Source organism: Taudactylus pleione, unplaced genomic scaffold, assembly GCF_031769625.1.
Source record: "Taudactylus pleione unplaced genomic scaffold, aTauple2 ptg001020l, whole genome shotgun sequence".
NCBI classification, from domain to species: domain Eukaryota; kingdom Metazoa; phylum Chordata; class Amphibia; order Anura; family Myobatrachidae; genus Taudactylus; species Taudactylus pleione.
The window spans coordinates 366,740-392,291 of record NW_028285421.1 but is presented as its reverse complement, the minus strand read 5'-3'; the positions used below and the strand labels follow the sequence as shown (position 1 = coordinate 392,291).

The 25,552-nt window shown below is 39.7% G+C and overlaps 2 protein-coding genes and 1 pseudogene across 3 annotated transcripts in view; 2 read left to right on the top strand and 1 right to left on the bottom strand.

Moving 5' to 3' along the window:
- LOC148454249 (uncharacterized) overlaps positions 1-25,552 on the bottom strand; it is a 236,274-nt gene that overhangs the window by 203,385 nt on the left and 7,337 nt on the right. Inside the window, exon 5 of the mRNA XM_088461130.1 lies at positions 25,100-25,493. Coding sequence (XP_088317256.1) covers positions 25,100-25,493 — 394 coding nt within the window. The remainder of the gene's footprint in view (positions 1-25,099; positions 25,494-25,552) is intronic.
- LOC148454250 (oocyte zinc finger protein XlCOF29-like) lies at positions 1,220-3,037 on the top strand (annotated as a pseudogene). The gene is made up of 3 exons (XR_015874822.1): positions 1,220-1,297; positions 1,935-2,126; positions 2,794-3,037. The product of XR_015874822.1 is annotated as an oocyte zinc finger protein XlCOF29-like (transcript).
- LOC148454248 (uncharacterized) overlaps positions 3,177-25,552 on the top strand; it is a 60,689-nt gene continuing 38,313 nt past the window's right edge. Inside the window, exons 1-2 of the mRNA XM_088461135.1 lie at positions 3,177-3,505; positions 7,230-8,217. Of these exons, the coding sequence (XP_088317261.1) occupies positions 3,223-3,505; positions 7,230-8,217 (1,271 nt within the window). The 5' untranslated portion in view covers positions 3,177-3,222. The remainder of the gene's footprint in view (positions 3,506-7,229; positions 8,218-25,552) is intronic.

Below are 25,552 nucleotides of genomic sequence, written 5' to 3'. Positions count from 1 at the left end.
TGGAGCAGAACCTTTTACTATAATACAGATGGAGCAGACCATGGCACTGGATTATCATTATACAAATAGCAACAAAAGAAGTCGGACGTTCTCTCTATATTTTGGGGGCACTCACCCTACTAATAATAAAGCGTAACCTGTAATAGTGTCAGTAAGAAATTACCATGGTGTTATCCGTGTAGCGCAATAAGTCAGGATACAGCATTGCAGGTTACCACGGTGACCTATAGCATCTAGTTATACAGCATTGCAGATTACCACGGTGACCTACAGCACCTAGTTATACGGCATTGCAGGTTGCCACGGTGACATACAGCACCTATTATACGGCATTGCAGGTTACCACGGTGACCTATAGCATCTAGTTATACAGCATGGCAGGTTACCACGGTGACCTATAGCATCTAGTTATACAGCATTGCAGGTTACCACGGTGACATATAGCATCTAGTTATACGGCATTGCAGGTTACCACGGTGAAGTATAGCATCTAGTTATACGGCATTGCAGGTTACCACGGTGACCTATAACATCTAGTTATACAGCATTGCAGGTTACCACGGTGACACATAACATCTAGTTATACGGCATTACAGGTTACCACGGTGACCTATAGAATCTAGTTATACGGCATTGCAGGTTACCACGGTGACACATAGCATCTAGTTATATAGCATTGCAGGTTACCACGTTGACACATAGCATCTAGTTATACAGCATTACAGGTTACCACGGTGACCTATAGAATCTAGTTATACGGCATTGCAGGTTACCACGGTGACATATAGCATCTAGTTATACGGCATTGCAGGTTACCACCTAGTTATACAGCTTTCTCAGGCACTCAGACCCCCCCATACAGAACGCATTAGCTGTTGTTGACGGTCAGTACCATCAGTAGGTGGTTACTAGTGTTAAATATGATACAGTTGGAGCAGACCCTGGTGTTACATATAATACAGGTGGAGCAGACCTGGTGTTGAGATAATACAGGTGGAGCAGACACAGTGTGTGTCAGGTGTGTGATATCAGTATGACCTGTGTATAATGATCAGTGTGTATCAGGTGTGTAATATCAGATATCAGTGTGATCTGTACTCTGTAATATTTATTTGAATCATATTTTTAATAGACAAGTGAGCTGTGAGGAACCAGAGAATCTTTACTAGAAGTGACGCAGGAGTGAGACGTGTCCTGTATAACTCACTGATCACTGAGGATGGACAAGGATTGAAGTCACATGACTGATAGGATACTAAATCTTACCCTGGAGATCGTCTACCTGCTGACTGGGGAGGTGAGAGGGTCTGGGAGTGTCACAGTGACATCACTTATATCTGTAGTAATAATACAGGGACATGACTGGGGAGGTGAGGGGATCTGGGAGTGTCACAGTGACATCATTTATATCTATAGTAATAATACAGGGACATGACTGGGGAGGTGAGGGGATATGGGAGTGTCACAGTGACATCACTTATATCTATAGTAATAATACAGGGACATGACTGGGGAGGTGAGGGGATCTGGGGGTGTCATAGTGACATCACTTATATCTATAGTAATAATACAGGGACATGACTGGGGAGGTGAGAGGATCTGCTGGTGTCACAGTGACATCACTTATATCTATAGTAATAATACAGGGACATGACTGGGGAGGTGAGAGGATCTGCTGGTGTCACAGTGACATCACTTATATCTATAGTAATAATACAGGGACATGACTGGGGAGGTGAGGGGATCTGGGAGTGTCACAGTGACATCACATATCTATAGTAATAATACAGGGACATGACTGGGGAGGTGAGGGGATCTGGGACTGTCACAGTGACATCACTTATATCTATAGTAATAATACAGGGACATGACTGGGGAGGTGAGGGGATCTGGGACTGTAATCAGTGATAATTGGTGTCTTTCCCCATACACAGGATTATACAGTAGTGAAGAAGACATCCGGTGAGTGTGAGACACCCAGCAGGCGTCCCCATGTGTCAGGAGGACTGAGTAGGACCCAGAGCCCCATCACGGTGCCTCCACCTCACTCACTGATACATGAGAGACACAATAAACAGAAGATTCTGGAACTCACAAATATTATCATTCAGCTGCTGAGTGGAGAGGTGACTGCTGGGAATTGGACATTATTATAATAAATTTGGCCACAGCATTGGCTTAATTATCTCTAGCCGATGCTGACAATCAGTCAGTAGCACAAGATGTTACTTCTGCTCACACGCCTCAATTAGCAGCAAGAAAATGCCATGTTAGTAATTGTAGCATAGCACATTGTTAGTCCAGCAGATATATTGCAAGCAACAACTTTCAATATTTCATTCATACTCTGGGACTTGTCCACCTCCTTTGTACATTGTACATGGGACTGTCACCCAGTGAAATATTTTGGAGAGGTTTTTAGTTGTATTCCTCTACTCACTTAATTGCGCCATTTCCCCCTCGCCCCGGTATATGCAGTGTTAGCTCGTAAATGTGTCCTCTAAACCATGATACGGACATACCTTCCTTGCATAGTTTTTATTCAAGAATAATATTTTTCGTGCATGTATCAAATTAATTTGGTGGTATCCTCTTTGGGCACTTGTGTGAGGAGACTCTAAGACTGTTTGAAAAGTTTTATTGATCTCCATACATTTGTCATTGAGAATAGTATGTACAAATAATGGTGTAGGAAGTGTCCAGGATGTGTTTTACCAAGTTAGTGGCTTCCTCAGTAGGTTTCCTTTCTAGACAGATGTATTTTATTTTTTTGTGTTTTGTATTCTTTTTTAGGTTGATCTTGTGACTAATATTAAGGTTGAAAATATAGAGGCAGAAGAAGAGACCTGTGTGACTGATAATAGGGCAGAAGATACAGATGGAGAAGACGCGTATGTGACTGATATAAAGGCAGAAGATATAGAGGGAGAAGAAGAGATGTATGTGACTGATATAAAGGCAGAAGATATAGAGGGAGAAGAAGAGATGTATGAGACTGATATGAAGGCAGAAGATATATAGGTAGAAGAAGAGACGTATGTGACTGATATGAAGACAGAAGATATAGAGGGAGAAGAGACGTATGTGACTGATATAAAGGCAGAAGATATAGAAGGAGAAGAAGAGACGTATGTGACTGATATAGAGGGAGAAGAAGAGACGTATGTGACTGATATAAAGGCAGAAGATATAGAGGGAGAAGAAGAGACATATGTGACCGATATGAAGGCAGAAGATATAGAGGGAGAAGAAGAGACGTATGTGACTGATATAAAGGCAGAAGATATAGAGGGAGAAGAAGAGACATATGTGACCGATATGAAGGCAGAAGATATAGAGGGAGAAGAAGAGACGTATGTGACTGATATAAAAGCAGAAGATACAGAGGGAGAAGAAGATACCTATGTGACTGATATGAAGACAGAAGATACAGAGGGAGAAGACGAGATGTATGTGAGGGTTGATCAGAGTAAGGAGGAGCAAATCCCTACAGATATCACTATAGGTCAGTAATAAATACTTATTACAGAAAAGAGTCATATATTCCATACAGTACAACACAGGGCCGTAACTAGCTATGGGCGATTCGCCAGTATATGAAGCCAATCGGGTGTCCTTAGGACAGTTATCGGTGCACTTACTGAAGCAGCGTCACACCCCCTCAGCGTGATGTAATTGTGTTGCACGCTCAGTGGACGGGGCCAGCACAGGGTGCAATCTTGTTAAAACAATTCCTTATTCTACGTGCACAGCCGAAGGGCTTGGCCTGGCCTACTGAAACTACATAGGATGATATACTGAATATTTTTGCTCACTTCCTAATAAGAACTAGTAGACATTTCTGTTCATTGAAGGGATCACCATGAGGGTGGGGAACACGTCTTTTGGGATTAAATAATTTCCTCCCACACTACTCTCCTGCTTTTTCATAATGGAAATGTGGAAAAAAATATATATATTCATGTAAATGTTCCCTAAAATGGCGACCTGTGCGCATTTCCTGCTTCTTTCTCTGTATATCCCATGGATATTGCACATCTTCCCTGTAAGCCTGGAGGCAGCAGTGTCTTGTTCACGTGCCTTCAGCTTTCATGGTCTAGTACAGGCCTGACCAACCTGTGACCCTCCAGCTGTTGTGTAACTACACATCCCAGCATGCCCTGATACAGTTTTAGCATTTCCTAATAGCCAAACTAGAGCAGGGCATGCTGGGACTTGTAGTTTCACAGCAGCTGGAGAGCCACATGTTGGCCAGGCCTCGTCTAGTATGTCAGAACACATTTCATGTATAGTATGAGATTTTCTCTCCTTTCATGTGTCAAAAGTATTGTAAATTATTAATAAACATGTCCGTGCCTGGGTTATCCTTATTGTACATGGTACAAGCTGCGTGGCGATAGTAATGCCGTATATAGGAATACAATACAGAAAGACAATTGTTGTGGGATGTGGTCGGGGACTGGTGAGATGACCACCACGGCATAACGTTATGTGCTATGGCACCATCAGAGGGAAATATTGGCATTATAGGCTTTATGCTGGCTGCATATGTAATGGTGTAGTATGTACGGTGTGTGCAGCTGGCTGTGATATCTGACCATCATCTGGTGGCTGCACCACCAAGGCTGTTATCTCCCAGTGCTGGGCACAGTGTAGGTAATGTGCAATGTTCAGGGTACGAGAGGCTGTAATTCCTACTTACTGTATTTATATGTACAGATATATATACCTATCATATGGGTTACCCTGCAGCCTCAGGGCAGCGAAGTACTGGACTATAGGGCTGCACTTGTACATTGCTAAGCGCAGGGCACAGAGTATCTAATAATGTTACATGTACTGACTGGGCACTGTTATATAATAGCACTTTCCCCATAGTGTCTGTGTGACCCTTGGAAAGTGCAGTTAGCGGCCAGGTTACCCGATAAGGGGAGGTTATTGTGTCACCCAGATACAGGCAGTGACATGTTAGTGAAGCCTGTGAGTAACCATTTGCCCGGTGACGTCTTTGTCTTTCGGTCTTCCTGCATGTTGGAGTTTCCTGTTCATGCCTTCCGTACTAAGGAGACCAGTCATGTAACACGTCATGTTTATGTCACAGTAATTTAGTTTTCTTCATGATGAGTAAATATTCTGTGTAATAAGTGTCAGGCTTATCACAGGAGGATTGTAATGAACAAGTTCCTGTGAAATTATATATCATTTTGGTTTCCTGATGTGATAACTTATGTAGAGAGGTTTGGGCTGGATCCCCGTTGTGTTATATACAATTTGTCACAACGTGCTAGAGACCTCCGTCTCAGACCCCTGCACCTTCCCATGCGTCTGTGTCATCGCGGCCTGCTGAGCCGCCGACTGCCTCACCCAGTGATCTCCAGTGTGGGGCCTATGCCTGGGGGTTGTTCTCAGCATCCCCGCTGTTGCCCGTCTCACTGCCTCAGCTGCATGCGCGCATAGCGTGCCAGCGTGCGAGTCCTCCGGATCATGGGCGCGTTCATCTTGGGTCAGGTCAGGTGGTGTACGCACATCCAGTCAGCAACTCTCTCCGCTGGCTCCAGCCAATCCATGTCCGCCTGACAGTATAAAAGTCCTTCCTGTGACATAAGCTGGTGCCAGTACAATGATGTCCATTGCCGCAGCATGACCCTTGTTCCTGAGCTCCGTGTGTGTATCTATGTTCCTGTGTTGTTCCAAGTTCCAAGTCTGTTCCAGCATACTCCAATCTGGAGTACTTCATCTCAAGTTCCTAAATTCAATCCAGCATACTCCAGTCAGGAGTTACATTCAAGTTACCACCCCAATCCAGCATGCTCCAATCAGGAGTTACATTCAAGTTACCACCCCAATCCAGCATACTCCAGTCAGGAGTTACATTCAAGTTACCACCCCAATCCAGCATACTCCAATCAGTAGTTATATTCAAGTTACTACTTCAAGTCTACAGTTCTCGTCTACAGTTCATTTCTCAAGTTCAGCGATTACTTCAGTGACTTTTGCTTTACAGTTTTATACGGTACCTTCCAGTTGCGTATCTCTACACAGAGGACTATTATTCTATATCTTATTTCATAGTCCCTATTATAACTGTATGAGCAGAAACTACATTAAACCTTCCAGATTTCAACTATCCGTTGTTTCAGGTGTCTCTGTCACTCAACCCAGTTCGAGTACACAAATCCTAGTAACCCAGCCCATGACACATTTCTGTATGTAAAGAACTGATGTGGCTCTGTAAGGTGTATACGCTCTGACTATCTGACAGGAGAGAACCTGTGTAACACCTTGTATGCTTTGGAGTAACTGTCTTTGTAAAGACAAATCCTATGAGCAATAAATATCCAATTGCCTTAGACACCTGTATCTGCTCGTATCCTGTGACTACCAGAGTAGTGCCAAACACTACTCCCAGCTGTTCTGGTGTGAGCCCAGTGTCTCCAAGCTCAGTCCCTCTGCCAGATACCCTGTGCAGACTGGTCCACAGTGAGAGATCAGTGGCAATTAGCCAACACCACCCAGGAGGCATTGGAAGGAGTCAGTAACAGGAGGTTGGTGACAGTAACAATCCCTAGAATCTGTGTGTATCCAGCAAAGGACAGTATAGGGATTTGTTCATATTTTGCTCAAAACATTTAAGTTTGCAGTCCGGCATCAGGAGTTCCTACTCCATGAATGATCCTTCATACACCACTAACTTGTAGTTACATCTTCCTCACCTCCCAGCTACAGAAGCCAATTGTGAAACAAAAACCTATCGCCACGCGGCTGGTACCATGTAACGTATGGGTAACACCCAGCACTGGCCTATTTTATTTTGTTTCAAAATTGTGCCTAAAGTCCTGAATGCTGTCAATCATGCCAATATGAGGCTGTTTTGTGTGTGGCTCACTAGCCTATGCTTGTTTAGGCGTTAGAACTTGGATCTGGGAGGTGAGCACATGTTACCAGCAGTTTAGTGGTGTTTGATGCATATACAATATAGATACTTGGAAGAACCTTGATACTGGGCTGCAAGCTTAAATGTTTTACTGAAGGCCTTGTGCTTGGATTGCTAGATGTACCCAGGTTTGTGGTGGTGGGGCCAATGCCAACAACGATTGTATTTATGTTTTGTATTAGAATAAACATGTAACCCCTGTGATAACTATAGCATAGCACAATATGTGATCGTTATACATTGTACCATGACACAATGGTACAATAATTTTTTCATATATTTATTTTATTCCCAGCAGATGGCTGTAACAGAAGGAAGATCTCAGAGGGACATGTCATCTTATCTACAGATGGTGACAGAGAAGATCACAACCTCACCCGAGATTCTCTAAGACAAACCCCTAACACCACAATTATACACCCAGCACCTCACAGTGCACATGTGTCATCTGATCCCTCTGATTATGGGGAATGTTCTCCTGATACCTCAGATAGTGGTACACCTATTACAGCTACTGCAGTAGATAAAATATTGTCCTGTTCTATAGATGCCCAACAGAACACAAAAGTCATTAATAATCAACCAACTAAGACCAGTGCAAAGCACCAGACATGCTCTGAGTGTGGGAAATGTTTTACACATAAATCACATCTTGTTAGACATCAGAGAAGTCACACAGGTGAGAGGCCATTTCTATGTTCTTATTGTGGGATATGTTTTACACTTAAATCACATCTTGTTAGACATCAGAAACATCACACAGGTAAGAAACCATTTACATGTCCTGAGTGTGGGAAATGCTTTACAGAGAAATTAAATCTTGTTACACATCAGAGAAGTCACACAGGTGAGAAACCATTTCCATGCTCTGAGTGTGGGAAATGTTTTACCGTAAAATCTGTTCTTGTTATACATCAAAGATGTCACACAGGTGAGAAACCGTATCCATGCTCTGAGTGCGGGAAATGTTTTACCAATAATTCACTTCTTGTTAGACATCAGATGACACACACAGAGAAGAAACCATTCCCATGCTCTGAATGTGGGAAATGTTTTACAGCAAAATCAAGTCTAATTGCACATCAAAGATGTCACACAGGTGAGAAACCATTTTTATGCTCTGCCTGTGGGAAATGTTTCAGAGACAAACTATATCTTCTTAGACATCAAAGATGTCACACAGGTGAGAAACCTTTTCCATGCTCTGAATGTGGAAAAATGTTTACAGTAAAATCAAATCTTATTAAGCATCAGAGAACTCACACAGGTGAGAAACCATTTCCATGTCCTGAGTGTGGGAAATGTTTTACATATAAATCAAATCGTGTTAGACATCAAATAATACATAAAAAAAATATGAGTTGATAGACGTGAAACAATACTTTAAATAATTCAAAAGCTTCAAATATTTTGGTTAATCTGTTGTATTTTGAGTACCAGCAATAGTAGAATGTACAATACACAGCGCCATCAGTAGACAAAACATTGGTACAATTTCACACAACAATCGACCTATAATAAAAGGAAAGTATATATTACACAGTCATGGACTACAGAACGGAACAGACAAAGGACAGAACAGGGAGGGAAAGATGTCTTTTGTGTTGTTACCCAAAAGCAAGTAATCATCGGTCTCCTTGTACTCTAGCCAAGAGAACCATGTGGTGACAAATTCCCAATGTCAGTCCATCGTGGAGAACATCACATCTTCCATCTGATGTTATATGTATGTGATGTAATGAGTTGCTGTAATTGTTATTACCTGTGTGTGATGAGGATCAGTGACACATAGATTATAGTAGCACACTGCCTGTTATATACTCACACACACACAGTGCTATGTATGTCCTTTCATCACTCTGCATTTCATTCCGCTGACCAATTGGCTCAGATGTAGGCCTGTGTCTTATCAGCCATACTATATCTTACCATTCAGTCTTAGGGGGCAGCTAGCCAGGGGGGCAACTAACTGTGGTAATACACAAAGTGAAATAACTAAGTGGGTTGTAATTCCTACACCGTTCACCTGATTTGGATGTAATTACCCTCAAATTAAATCTGAAAGTCTGCAGGTAAAGCACAGCTTGTTTGTTTCATTTCAAAGCCATTGTGGTGGTGAATAGAGCCCAAAATATGAAAATTCTGTCAATGTCCCATTTATGCACCTGACTGTATGTAACCTCCTGAAAGGGAAATGTGATGTCATTTTTTTAATATACTATTTCTTGATGTACACAGTAGTATTATTAAGAATATAAAAGTATTATTAAAAAAGCTTTCAATACCTTAAATTTTGCAGACCTGTGTAATCTGTCATCTGATTACATCACAGCCACATTGTGTACAGTTAGATCATGTATTTATATTTCCTGATATAATAGCAGCAAGTGACATAATTGGGAAATGAATGTAATATGAGGTTGTGCAGGAGACTGTACTACCAAACGTATACAGGATCCAGTCTATATTCCTTACATTACCTGCTCCCCGCACATTACATGTATGTTCCTGTACAATCAGACAGGGATCTGTTATGCTGTATAATTAGAATGACATTCTCATTATGCAGCAGTCATAGCGCTTATATGTTCAGCTGCAGTCGCTACTTTGCACTGTGCAGCTGCCCCGTCTGCTAGTTAGTCAGGCAGACTTAGTGCTTTCTGGTTATCACTGGATAAAGGGAGATGTCACATAGACATTATTATCAGTAGGACTCTGTACAGCCGGTGCTATGCTGACGTACGTCTCACAGACAGCTGCTCTCTCATGGCTAGCCGATTGTCCTTCCAGCCCCGGCTTTTATCTCACCATGATAGAAATTCCACCAATCACAATGCAACACGTATTTCATAAAAGATTTTCATCAACCAATAAAAGGAGCCTATTGCTGCGTGTCTTCAATGTAGACCTTAATAATCAATCACAGAATATTCTCATCAAAAAGTGTTCTCACTCAATTTAGGCAATTACTGATGTGATTATTGTAGTTCACTGTAATTTATATTATTTATAACTCATCCTCAGCATTATTTGTGTACAACTAATAAACCTTACCATTCTCAATGCTCATATCATACAATATAGATATTCCCCACAATTCATCTCTGTATATCCCTAAAATATATTTCAATTATATTAATTTATGGGATCTAGGAATAATAGAATATAAATTAACAAGATTCAAAAATAAATATATACAGAAATATATTTTCAATAGTGTCCAATTAACCTCCTATACCCATCAATAATTGTATAAATAAATATAACGTAATATAAATCTATAAAATTAGAAAAACGTGTAAATAATTATGCATTAATCATTACAGCCAATGTATTGTCCCAATTTTATATCAACATAATTTTTCATTACAGTAAACCTATTTAGCAATATGAAAAATATATATACAAATATAAAATAATTCTATATATTTATACCTGTCATACTAAAAATATTAGTGCATTGATAATACTCTATGTATCTGAAACCAAATTAATCTATATTTATAAATTGTAAAATGTGATATGGTGGTAATATATAGTGAATTGCATTATATTTACATTGTCTCATCGTCAGTGCAAAACTACGTGATAATTATAACTTAGTGAAAATAAATCATTATAATTGTGAAACAACCCCTAGTGATCCAATACAAATTTTTTAGTGAGTGATAATTGACTGGTGTATATACATCAATTACTATATAACTGATACAGGGAAAAATGAATGCATTAAACTTGTGAGTGATTTTATATAAACTGATGTAGTGTATTACCAATAGTGAATAAAAGTCGGTGTAGGGTGCGATGTAGCCATCATATATAATCTCCGATAGTGAATAAAAGCTAGTAGGTGTAAAGTGTGATGTAGTGATCATATATAATCACCAATAGTGAATAAAAGCTAGTAGGTATACAGTGATGTAGTGATCATATACACCAATAGTGAATAAACACTAGTAGGTATACAGTGATGTAGTGATCATATATAATCACCAATAGTGAATAAAAGCTAGTAGGTATATATATATATATATATATATATATATATATATATATATATTATACAGCATGTAAAATAAGTATTGAACACATCAACATTTTTCTCACCATTTTCACCAAGTGTCAGCTACATGAAATCCACACATGCAAAGAAATCAAACCATAGATGTCCATAAATTAAGTTATGTGTAATATTGTGAAATGACACAGGGAAAAAGTATAGAACACATGAAGCAAGAGAGATGCTAAAAGGAATGAAAAGCCAAGATGCCAGGTAAAATCTATCAGTAATTAGATAAAAATTAATATAAGCTGGTTCAGTCCCAACTGATGGCCTACAAAAAGGTGTCTCAATACCAAGTTGTCAAACAAAAAAACATCTCATGATGCCTAAAAGCAAAGGGCTCTCTCAAGACCTTCACAACCTTATTATTGCAAAACATACTGATGGCATTGGTTACAGAGGGATTTGTAACCTGAATGTTCCAGTGAGCACTGTTGGGGCCATAATCCGGAAGTGGAAAGAACATAATTTCACCACCAGGTGCTCCTCGCAAGATTTCTGATAGAGGAGTGAAAAGAATAATCAGAAGAGTTATCCAAGAGCCAAGGACAACTTGTGGAGAGCTTCAGAAAGATCTGGAATTAGCAGGTACAATTGTTTCAAAGAAAACAATAAGTAATGCACTCAACCAGCATGGCCTGTATGCACGCTCACCATGCAAGACTCCATTGCTGAAGAAAATGCACAACATTTGGACAAGCCTGTAAAATACTGGGAGAATATAGTCTGGTCAGATGAGACCACAAATGAACTCTTTGGATGCCATAATGCACACCATGTTTGGAGGAAAAGTTACACCGCACATCACCCCAAGAACACCATACCAACAGTGAAGCTTGGAGGTGGGAACAGCATGGTGTGGGGCTGTTTTTCAGCATACAGTACTGGCATACTTCATATGATTGAAGGAAGAATGAATGGAAAAATTTACAGAGACATTCTTGATAAACATCTGCCATCTACCAGGATGCTTAAGATGAAACGAGGGTGGACATTTCAGCAAGACAATGACCCCAAACACAGCCAAGGACACTCTAAATTGGTTTCAGATACAGAAAGTAAAGCTGCGAGAATGGCCCAGCCAATCACCTGACTCGAATCCAATTGAAAATCTATGGAACTGAAGATCAGGGGAGCTCATTCAGACCCGGACGCTAAACTGCGCTCTCTCGCAGCCAAGATTCCGCGATCACACTGCCTGGCTAAAGGATGCACTCTTTGTCTTAGAGAGCGACGGCAGAATGCTCACATACCGGTGTAAAATGACGCTCACTTTTCTTTCTTAGTACACGTCATCTCCAGGAAGTGTGTGATTAATCAGTAACATCGAGAGCCATCGGAGCTGCTCGCAGCCCTTGAGGTAGACCCTAACCCACGGCAAGCACTGCAGGCTGAAATACAACCAGGTGACATGTACAATGACACTGACATGCTAATTATGCACGCCCAGAGAACGACGTTTTGACGCTCAGACATGCCTGCATTCACAAATCCACTCCCCCGTTTTCCAGGACCTTCTCGTTACCACCCGCAAACAGCGCTATCTCATTCATAGTATCAGCCTGCCTGCGGGCTACAAGCGATCACCTCCTGATTGCACAGACTGGTTCGCGCAGGCGCATTTTGCCCATATTGAGCGAACGCGGCTTAGCGAGCAGGTCTGAATCAGGCCCAGAGTTCATAGAAGAGGCCACGGAACCTTCAAGATTAGAAGACTGTTTGTGTGGAAGAATGGGCCAAAATCACACCTGAGCAATGCATGCGGCTAGTTTCTCCATACAAGCTGTCATTACCAACAAAGGCTTAAATACATTTCAGTAATCATGTTCAATACTTTTTCCCTCTGTCATTTCACATTATTGCACATAAATTAAGGGACATCTATGGTTTGATTTCTTTACATGTATGGATTGCATGGGTTGTTGCTGACATTTGGTGACAATTTCATTACAATAGCCCCATTACACACATATTTACTGGAAAATTTTTAATATTAGATACAGTATACATGAGTATAATAAATGATACATTGTAGTAACCACAGAGTGTATATGAGCTGCAGAATAGATACAGTATACATATGAGTAGTATAATAAATGATACATTGTAGTAACCACGGAGTGTATATGAGCTGCAGAATAGATACAGTATACATATGAGGAGTATAATAAATGATACATTGCAGACACCACGGAGTGTATATGAGCTGCAGAATAGATACAGTATACATATGAGGAGTATAATACATGATACATTGTAGTAACCACAGAGTGTATATGAGCTGCAGAATAGATACAGTATACATATGAGGAGTATAATAAATGATACATTGTAGTAACCACGGAGTGTATATGAGCTGCAGAATAGATACAGTATACATATGAGTATAATAAATGATACATTGTAGTAACCACGGAGTATATATGAGCTGCAGAATAGATACAGTATACATATGAGGAGTATAATAAATGATACATTGTAGTAACCACAAAGTGTATATGAGCTGCAGAATAGATACAGTATACATATGAGGAGTATAATAAATGATACATTGTAGTAACCACGGAGTGTATATGAGCTGCAGAATAGATACAGTATACATATGAGGAGTATAATAAATGATACATTGTAGTAACCACGGAGTGTATATGAGCTGCAGAATAGATACAGTATACATATGAGGAGTATAATAAATGATACATTGTAGTAACCACGGAGTGTATATGAGCTGCAGAATAGATACAGTATACATATGAGGAGTATAATAAATGATACATTGTAGTAACCACAGAGTGTATATGAGCTGCAGAATAGATACAGTATACATATGAGTATAATAAATGATACATTGTAGTAACCACAGAGTGTATATGAGCTGCAGAATAGATACACTATACATATGAGGAGTATAATAAATGATACATTGTAGTAACCACAGAGTGTATATGAGCTGCAGAATAGATACAGTATACATATGAGTATAATAAATGATATATTGTAGACACCACGGAGTGTATATGAGCTGCAGAATAGATACAGTATACATATGAGGAGTATAATAAATGATACATTGTAGTAACCACAGAGTGTATATGAGCTGCAGAATAGATACAGTATACATATGAGGAGTATAATAAATGATACATTGTAGTAACCACAGAGTGTATATGAGCTGCAGAATAGATACAGTATACATATGAGTATAATAAATGATACATTGTAGTAACCACAGAGTGTATATGAGCTGCAGAATAGATACAGTATACATATGAGGAGTATAATACATGATACATTGTAGTAACCATTGAGTGTATATGAGCTACAGAATAGATACAGTATACATATGAGTATAATAAATGATACATTGTAGTAACCACGGAGTGTATATGAGCTGCAGAATAGATACAGTATACATATGAGGAGTATAATAAATGATACATTGTAGTAACCACAGAGTGTATATGAGCTACAGAATAGATACAGTATACATATGAGTATAATAAATGATACATTGTAGTAACCACAGAGTGTATATGAGCTGCAGAATAGGTACAGTATACATATGAGGAGTATAATAAATGATACATTGTAGTAACCACGGAGTGTATATGAGCTACAGAATAGATACAGTATACATATGAGTATAATAAATGATACATTGTAGTAACCACGGAGTGTATAAGAGCTGCAGAATAGATACAGTATATATATGAGGAGTATAATAAATGATACATTGTAGTAACCACAGAGTGTATATGAGCTGCAGAATAGATACAGTATACATATGAGGAGTATAATAAATGATACATTGTAGTAACCACAGAGTGTATATGAGCTGCAGAATAGATACAGTATACATATGAGGAGTATAATAATGATACATTGTAGTAACCACAGAGTGTATATGAGCTGCAGAATAGATACAGTATACATATGAGGAGTATAATAAATGATACATTGTAGTAACCACAGAGTGTATATGAGCTGCAGAATAGATACAGTATACATATGAGGAGTATAATAAATGATACATTGTAGTAACCACAGAGTGTATATGAGCTGCAGAATAGATACAGTATACATAGGAGTATAATAAATGATACATTGTAGTAACCACGGAGTGTATATGAGCTGCAGAATAGATACAGTATACATATGAGTATAATAAATGATACATTGTAGTAACCACGGAGTGTATATGAGCTACAGAATAGATACAGTATACATATGAGGAGTATAATAAATGATACATTGTAGTAACCACGGAGTGTATATGAGCTGCAGAATAGATACAGTATACATATGAGTATAATAAATGATACATTGTAGTAACCACGGAGTGTATATGAGCTGCAGAATAGATACAGTATACATATGAGTATAATAAATGATACATTGTAGTAACCACAGAGTGTATATGAGCTGCAGAATAGATACAGTATACATATGAGGAGTATAATAAATGATACATTGTAGTAACCACAGAGTGTATATGAGCTGCAGAATAGATACAGTATACATATGAGGAGTATAATAAATGATACATTGTAGTAACCACGGAGTGTATATGAGCTGCAGAATAGATACAGTAGACATATGAGTATAATAAATGATACATTGTAGTAACCACAGAGTGTATATGAGCTGCAGAATAGATACAGTATACATATGAGTATAATAAATGATACATTGTAGTAACCACGGAGTGTATATGAGCTGCAGAATAGATACAGTATACATATGAGGAGTATAATAATATATACATTGTAGTAACCAGGGAGTGTATATGAGCTGCAGAATAGATACAGTATACATATGAGGAGTATAATAAATGATACATTGTAGTAACCACGGAGTGTATATGAGCTGCAGAATAGATACAGTATACATGAGTATAATAAATGATACATTGTAGTAACCACGGAGTGTATATGAGCTGCAGAATAGATACAGTATACATATGAGGAGTATAATAAATGATATATTGTAGTAACCAGGGAGTGTATATGAGCTGCAGAATAGATACAGTATACATATGAGGAGTATAATAAATGATACATTGTAGTAACCAGGGAGTGTATATGAGCTGCAGAATAGATACAGTATACATATGAGTATAATAAATGATACATTGTAGTAACCACAGAGTGTATATGAGCTGCAGAATAGATACAGTATACATATGAGTATAATAAATGATACATTGTAGTAACCACGGAGTGTATATGAGCTGCAGAATAGATACAGTACACATATGAGGAGTATAATAAATGATACATTGTAGTAACCACGGAGTGTATATGAGCTGCAGAATAGATACAGTATACATATGAGTATAATAAATGATACATTGTAGTAACCACGGAGTGTATATCAGCTGCAGAATAGATACACTATACATATGAGGAGTATAATAATATACACATTGTAGTAACCAGGGAGTGTATATGAGCTGCAGAATAGATACAGTATACATATGAGGAGTATAATAAATGATATATTGTAGTAACCAGGGAGTGTATATGAGCTGCAGAATAGATACAGTATACATATGAGGAGTATAATAAATGATACATTGTAGACACCACGGAGTGTATATGAGCTGCAGAATAGATACAGTATACATATGAGTATAATAAATGATACATTGTAGTAACCACAGAGTGTATATGAGCTGCAGAATAGATACAGTATACATATGAGGAGTATAATAAATGATACATTGTAGACACCACGGAGTGTATATGAGCTGCAGAATAGATACAGTATACATATGAGTATAATAAATGATACATTGTAGTAACCACAGAGTGTATATGAGCTGCAGAATAGATACAGTATACATAGGAGTATAATAAATGATACATTGTAGTAACCACAGAGTGTATATGAGCTGTAGAATAGATACAGTATACATATGAGGAGTATAATAAATGATACATTGTAGTAACCACGGAGTGTATATGAGCTGCAGAATAGATACAGTATACATATGAGGAGTATAATAAATGATACACTGTAGTAACCACAGAGTGTATATGAGCTGCAGAATAGATACAGTATACATATGAGTATAATAAATGATACATTGTAGACACCACGGAGTGTATATGAGCTGCAGAATAGATACAGTATACATATGAGTATAATAAATGATACACTGTATAAAACATTATACTCTGGCTAATTGTATGTACTGGTGAAGGAATCTGATAATAATCCCTATGGAAGATGTTTTGGGATCACCAATGAATGTGAAATAAATAGACATAAAAGTACAGAGAATAAAACGCTGATCAATATTGAGGGATTATGAATAAAGAATTTATTATCACAATATATAACAAGTGAGAAAGACACGTGTATATATATACATAAATATGAGGAAGTAATGGTAGGGCCGTACGGCTCAGAATTTCCTTATTACATACGCTTCATTCTATATTCACATCTCTAATTCTCTTTCCTGTATTATATCACTGACTGTATATAATCTATACATGTTACAGCTAACAATAAGTTATATATTATACATGTACATCAGTGACAGAGAACCTCTTCTAGTTCCTCCTTGGTTTTAGCAGAACAAGGCAGTGACCCTCCTGATGAGTAGAGGAGACTTTGGGAGAGGCTGAGAGAGGAGGTTACAGAGTATGTTGGAAGCATGAGGTGATTGGGGACTGTCAGTAGTGATACTGATATCACCCATGATGATGGTGGAGATGTCTGAGGATAGGAAGTGAGGGAGCCAGGCAGAAATATGTTACAGAGATTGTTGGGGTGGCCCAGGTGGGCGATAGACAGCAACACGCAGAGAGAAAGGGGCAGTAAACATATGAGGAGTTTAATAAACTAATAGAAGGAGAGATAATTATCGATCTAGGAGGTGTATGAAAGATTTTATGGCAACAGTTTAATGATGTTTGTCAGTGTGTATAGATAAGAAAAAAGCCCATGTGTGTATATAAGAGGGGAGTAGAGTAATGAGGAGGCAATGTGTACAGAGGGGTGATATACAGGGAGAGTGACGGATGTAATAGCCTTAGAGAAGATACCATGGAGTGATATAGGAAAAAGCTCATGTGTGTATATAAGAGGGGAGTAGAGTAATGAGGAGGCAATGTGTACAGAGGGGTGACATACAGGGAGAGTGACGGGTGTAATAGCCTTAGAGAAGATACCATGGAGTGATATAGGAAAAGCTCATGTGTGTATATAAGAGGGGAGTAGAGTAATGAGGAGGCAATGTGTACAGAGGGGTGACATACAAGGAGAGTGATGGATGTAATAGCCTTAGAGAAGATACCATGGAGTGATATAGGAAAAGCTCATGTGTGTATATAAGAGGGGAGTAGAGTAATGAGGTGGCAATGTGTACAGAGGGGTGACATACAGGGAGAGTGACAGATGTAATAGCCTTAGAGAAGATACCATGGAGTGATATAGGAAAAAGCTCATGTGTGTATATAAGAGGGGAGTAGAGTAATGAGGAGGCAATGTGTACAGAGGGGTGACATACAGGGAGAGTGATGGATGTAATAGCCTTAGAGAAGATACCATGGAGTGATATAGGAAAAAGCTCATGTGTGTATATAAGAGGGGAGTAGAGTAATGAGGAGGCAATGTGTACAGAGGGGTGATATACAGGGAGAGTGACGGATGTAATAGCCTTAGAGAAGATACCATGGAGTGATATAGGAAAAGCTCATGTGTGTATATAAGAGGGGAGTAGAGTAATGAGGAGGCAATGTGTACAGAGGGGTGATATACAGGGAGAGTGACGGATGTAATAACCTTAGAGAAGATACCATGGAGTGATATAGGAAAAAGCTCATGTGTGTATATGAGGGGAGTAGAGTAATGAGGAGGCAATGTGTACAGAGGGGTGACATACAGGGAGAGTGACGGATGTAATAACCTTAGAGAAGATACCATGGAGTGATATAGGAAAAAGCTCATGTGTGTATATGAGGGGAGTAGAGTAATGAGGAGGCAATGTGTACAGAGAGGTGACATACAGGGAGAGTGACGGATGTAATAGCCTTAGAGAAGATACCATGGAGTGATATAGGAAAAGCTCATGTGTGTATATAAGAGGGGAGTAGAGTAAAGAGGAGGCAATGTGTACAGAGGGGTGACATACAGGGAGAGTGATGGATGTAATAGCCTTAGAGAAGATACCATGGAGTGATATAGGAAAAAGCTCATGTGTGTATATAAGAGGGGAGTAGAGTAATGAGGAGGCAATGTGTACAGAGGGGTGATATACAGGGAGAGTGACGGGTGTAATAGCCTTAGAGAAGATACCATGGAGTGATATAGGAAAAGCTCATGTGTGTATATAAGAGGGGAGTAGAGTAATGAGGAGGCAATGTGTACAGAGGGGTGACATACAAGGAGAGTGATGGATGTAATAGCCTTAGAGAAGATACCATGGAGTGATATAGGAAAAGCTCATGTGTGTATATAAGAGGGGAGTAGAGTAATGAGGTGGCAATGTGTACAGAGGGGTGACATACAGGGAGAGTGACAGATGTAATAGCCTTAGAGAAGATACCATGGAGTGATATAGGAAAAAGCTCATGTGTGTATATAAGAGGGGAGTAGAGTAATGAGGAGGCAATGTGTACAGAGGGGTGACATACAGGGAGAGTGATGGATGTAATAGCCTTAGAGAAGATACCATGGAGTGATATAGGAAAAAGCTCATGTGTGTATATAAGAGGGGAGTAGAGTAATGAGGAGGCAATGTGTACAGAGGGGTGATATACAGGGAGAGTGACGGATGTAATAGCCTTAGAGAAGATACCATGGAGTGATATAGGAAAAGCTCATGTGTGTATATAAGAGGGGAGTAGAGTAATGAGGAGGCAATGTGTACAGAGGGGTGATATACAGGGAGAGTGACGGATGTAATAACCTTAGAGAAGATACCATGGAGTGATATAGGAAAAAGCTCATGTGTGTATATGAGGGGAGTAGAGTAATGAGGAGGCAATGTGTACAGAGGGGTGACATACAGGGAGAGTGACGGATGTAATAACCTTAGAGAAGATACCATGGAGTGATATAGGAAAAAGCTCATGTGTGTATATGAGGGGAGTAGAGTAATGAGGAGGCAATGTGTACAGAGAGGTGACATACAGGGAGAGTGACGGATGTAATAGCCTTAGAGAAGATACCATGGAGTGATATAGGAAAAGCTCATGTGTGTATATAAGAGGGGAGTAGAGTAAAGAGGAGGCAATGTGTACAGAGGGGTGACATACAGGGAGAGTGATGGATGTAATAGCCTTAGAGAAGATACCATGGAGTGATATAGGAAAAAGCTCATGTGTGTATATAAGAGGGGAGTAGAGTAATGAGGAGGCAATGTGTACAGAGGGGTGATATACAGGGAGAGTGACGGATGTAATAGCCTTAGAGAAGATACCATGGAGTGATATAGGAAAAGCTCATGTGTGTATATAAGAGGGGAGTAGAGTAATGAGGAGGCAATGTGTACAGAGGGGTGACATACAGGGAGAGTGATGGATGTAATAACCTTAGAGAAGATACCATGGAGTGATATAGGAAAAAGCTCATGTGTGTATATGAGGGGAGTAGAGTAATGAGGAGGCAATGTGTACAGAGAGGTGACATACAGGGAGAGTGACGGATGTAATAGCCTTAGAGAAGATACCATGGAGTGATATAGGAAAAGCTCATGTGTGTATATAAGAGGGGAGTAGAGTAAAGAGGAGGCAATGTGTACAGAGGGGTGACATACAGGGAGAGTGTTGGATGTAATAGCCTTAGAGAAGATACCATGGAGTGATATAGGAAAAAGCTCATGTGTGTATATAAGAGGGGAGTAGAGTAATGAGGAGGCAATGTGTACAGAGGGGTGATATACAGGGAGAGTGACGGATGTAATAGCCTTAGAGAAGATACCATGGAGTGATATAGGAAAAGCTCATGTGTGTATATAAGAGGGGAGTAGAGTAATGAGGAGGCAATGTGTACAGAGGGGTGACATACAGGGAGAGTGACGGATGTAATAGCCTTAGAGAAGATACCATGGAGTGATATAGGAAAAAGCTCATGTGTGTATATAAGAGGGGAGTAGAGTAATGAGGAGGCAATGTGTACAGAGGGGTGATATACAGGGAGAGTGACGGATGTAATAGCCTTAGAGAAGATACCATGGAGTGATATAGGAAAAGCTCATGTGTGTATATAAGAGGGGAGTAGAGTAATGAGGAGGCAATGTGTACAGAGGGGTGACATACAGGGAGAGTGACGGATGTAATAGCCTTAGAGAAGATACCATGGAGTGATATAGGAAAAAGCTCATGTGTGTATATAAGAGGGGAGTAGAGTAATGAGGAGACAATGTGTACAGAGGGGTGACATACAGGGAGAGTGACGAGTGTAATAGCCTTAGAGAAGATATCATGGAGTGATATAGGAAAAGCTCATGTGTGTATATAAGAGGGGAGTAGAGTAATGAGGAGACAATGTGTACAGAGGGGTGACATACAGGGAGAGTGACGGATGTAATAGCCTTAGAGAAGATACCATAGAGTGATATAGGAAAAAGCTCATGTGTGTATATAAGAGGGGAGTAATGAGGAGGCAATGTGTACAGAGGGGTGACATACAGGGAGAGTGACGGATGTAATAGCCTTAGAGAAGATACCATGGAGTGATATATGAAAAAGCTCATGTGTGTATATAAGAGGGGAGTAGAGTAATGAGGAGGCAATGTGTACAGAGGGGTGACATACAGGGAGAGTGATGGATGTAATAGCCTTAGAGAAGATACCATGGAGTGATATAGGAAAAAGCTCATGTGTGTATATAAGAGGGGAGTAGGGTAATGAGGAGGCAATGTGTACAGAGGGGTGAGATACAGGGAGAGTGACGGATGTAATAGCCTTAGAGAAGATACCATGGAGTGATATAGGAAAAGCTCATATGTGTATATAAGAGGGGAGTAGAGTAATGAGGAGGCAATGTGTACAGAGGGGTGATATACAGGGAGAGTGACGGATGTAATAGCCTTAGAGAAGATACCATGGAGTGATATAGGAAAAGCTCATGTGTGTATATAAGAGAGGAGTAGAGTAATGAGGAGGCAATGTGTACAGAGGGGTGACATACAGGGAGAGTGACGGATGTAATAGCCTTAGAGAAGATACCATGGAGTGATATAGGAAAAAGCTCATGTGTGTATATAAGAGGGGAGTAGAGTAATGAGGAGGCAATGTGTACAGAGGGGTGACATACAGGGAGAGTGATGGATGTAATAGCCTTAGAGAAGATACCATGGAGTGATATAGGAAAAAGCTCATGTGTGTATATAAGAGGGGAGTAGAGTAATGAGGAGGCAATGTGTACAGAGGGGTGACATACAGGTAGAGTGATGGATGTAAAAGCCTTAGAGAAGATACCATGGAGTGATATAGGAAAAAGCTCATGTGTGTATATAAGAGGGGAGTAGAGTAATGAGGAGGCAATGTGTACATAGGGGTGACATACAGGGAGAGTGACGGATGTAATAGCCTTAGAGAAGATACCATGGAGTGATATAGGAAAAAGCTCATGTGTGTATATAAGAGGGGAGTAGAGTAATGAGGAGGCAATGTGTACAGAGGGGTGACATACAGGGAGAGTGACGGATGTAATAGCCTTAGAGAAGATACCATGGAGTGATATAGGAAAAAGCTCATGTGTGTATATAAGAGGGGAGTAGAGTAATGAGGAGGCAATGTGTACAGAGGGGTGACATACAGGGAGAGTGATGGATGTAATAGCCTTAGAGAAGATACCATGGAGTGATATAGGAAAAAGCTCATGTGTGTATATAAGAGAGGAGTAGAGTAATGAGGGGGCAATGTGTACAGAGGGGTGACATACAGGGAGAGTGACGGATGTAATAGCCTTAGAAAAGATACCATGGAGTGATATAGGAAAAGCTCATGTGTGTATATAAGAGGGGAGTAGAGTAATGAGGAGGCAATGTGTACAGAGGGGTGACATACAGGGAGAGTGACGGATGTAATAGCCTTAGAGAAGATACCATGGAGTGATATAGGAAAAAGCTCATGTGTGTATATAAGAGAGGAGTAGAGTAATGAGGAGGCAATGTGTACAGAGGGGTGACATACAGGGAGAGTGACGGGTGTAATAGCCTTAGAGAAGATACCATGGAGTGATATAGGAAAAAGCTCATGTGTGTATATAAGAGGGGAGTAGAGTAATGAGGTGGCAATGTGTACAGAGGGGTGACATACAGGTAGAGTGATGGATGTAATAGCCTTAGAGAAGATACCATGGAGTGATATAGGAAAAAGCTCATGTGTGTATATAAGAGGGGAGTAGAGTAATGAGGTGGCAATGTGTACAGAGGGGTGATATACAGGGAGAGTGACGGATGTAATAGCCTTAGAAAAGATACCATGGAGTGATATAGGAAAAGCTCATGTGTGTATATAAGAGGGGAGTAGAGTAATGAGGAGGCAATGTGTACAGAGGGGTGACATACAGGGAGAGTGACGGATGTAATAGCCTTAGAGAAGATACCATGGAGTGATATAGGAAAAAGCTCATGTGTGTATATAAGAGAGGAGTAGAGTAATGAGGAGGCAATGTGTACAGAGGGGTGACATACAGGGAGAGTGACGGGTGTAATAGCCTTAGAGAAGATACCATGGAGTGATATAGGAAAAAGCTCATGTGTGTATATAAGAGGGGAGTAGAGTAATGAGGAGGCAATGTGTACAGAGGGGTGATATACAGGGAGAGTGACGGATGTAATAGCCTTAGAGAAGATACCATGGAGTGATATAGGAAAAGCTCATGTGTGTATATAAGAGGGGAGTAGAGTAATGAGGAGGCAATGTGTACAGAGGGGTGATATACAGGGAGAGTGACGGATGTAATAGCCTTAGAGAAGATACCATGGAGTGATATAGGAAAAGCTCATGTGTGTATATAAGAGGGGAGTAGAGTAATGAGGAGGCAATGTGTACAGAGGGGTGACATACAGGGAGAGTGATGGATGTAATAGCCTTAGAGAAGATACCATGGAGTGATATAGGAAAAAGCTCATGTGTGTATATAAGAGGGGAGTATAGTAATGAGGAGGCAATGTGTACAGAGGGATGATATACAGGGAGAGTGACAGATGTAATAGCCTTAGAGAAGATACCATGGAGTGATATAGGAAAAAGCTATTTTTAAAACATGTTGATTATGGATAAAAAGGTGAAATTTGTAGGACAGTACATAAATAAATGTGAAGTTTGACTATGAAATTACCTGGTCACAGATGGTGTTAAATGTTTGTTACACTGTTTTTTTTAACTGTTTAGAAAACCCACTTAGTTATTGCATACTTTGTGTATTACCACAGTTAGTTGCCCCCCTGGCTATCTGCCCCCTAGGACTGAAGGGTAAGATATATTATGGCTGATAAGACTCAGGCCTACATCTGAGCCAATTGGTCAGTGGAATGAAATGCAGAGTGATGAGAGGACATACATAGCACTGTGTGTGTGTGTGTATATAACAGGCAGTGTGTTACTATAATCTATGCCTCACTGATCCCCATCACACACAGGTAATGACAATTACAGCAACTCATTACATCACACGTCTAACATCAGATGGAAGATGTGATGTTCTCCACGATGGACTGACATTGGGAATTTGTCACCACATGGATCTCTTGGCTAGAGTACAAGGAGACCGGTGATTACTTGCTTCTGGGTAACAACACAAAAGACATCTTTCCCTCCCTGTTCTTTCCTTTGTCTGTTCCCTTCTGTTGTCCATGACTGTGTAATATATACTTTCCTTTTATTATAGGTCGATTGTTGTGTGGAAAATGTACCAATGTTTTGTCTACTGATGGCGCTGTGTATTGTCCATTCTACTATTGCTGGTACTCAAAACACAACAGATTAAATAATTCAAAAGCTTCAAATATTTTGGTTAAATTATTGGGTTTCATGTCTATCGGCTCATATTTTTTTTATGTATTATTTGATGTTTAACGCGATTTGATTTACATGTAAAACATTTCCCACACTCAGTACATGGAAATGATTTCTCACCTGTGTGACTTCTCTGATGTGTAACAAGATATGCTTTGTGTGTAAAACATTTTCCACACTTAGAGCACGGAAATGGTTTCTCACCTGTGTGATATCTCTTATGTGTAACAAGCTGTGGTTTGTGTGTAAAACATTTCCCACACTCAGTACATGAAAATGGTTTCTCACCTGTGTGAATTCTCTGATGTGTAACAAGATGTGATTTGTGTGTAAAACATTTCCCACACTCAGAACATGAAAATGGTTTCTCACCTGTGTGACTTTTCTGATGTGTAATTAGATATGATTTTGCTGTAAAACATTTCCCACACTCAGAGCATGGAAACGGTTTCTCACCTGTGTGACTTCTCTGATGTGTAATTAGACTTGATTTCTGTGTAAAACATTTCCCACACTCAGAGCATGAAAATGGTTTCTCCCCTGTGTGACTTCTCTGATGTGTAACAAGAGCTG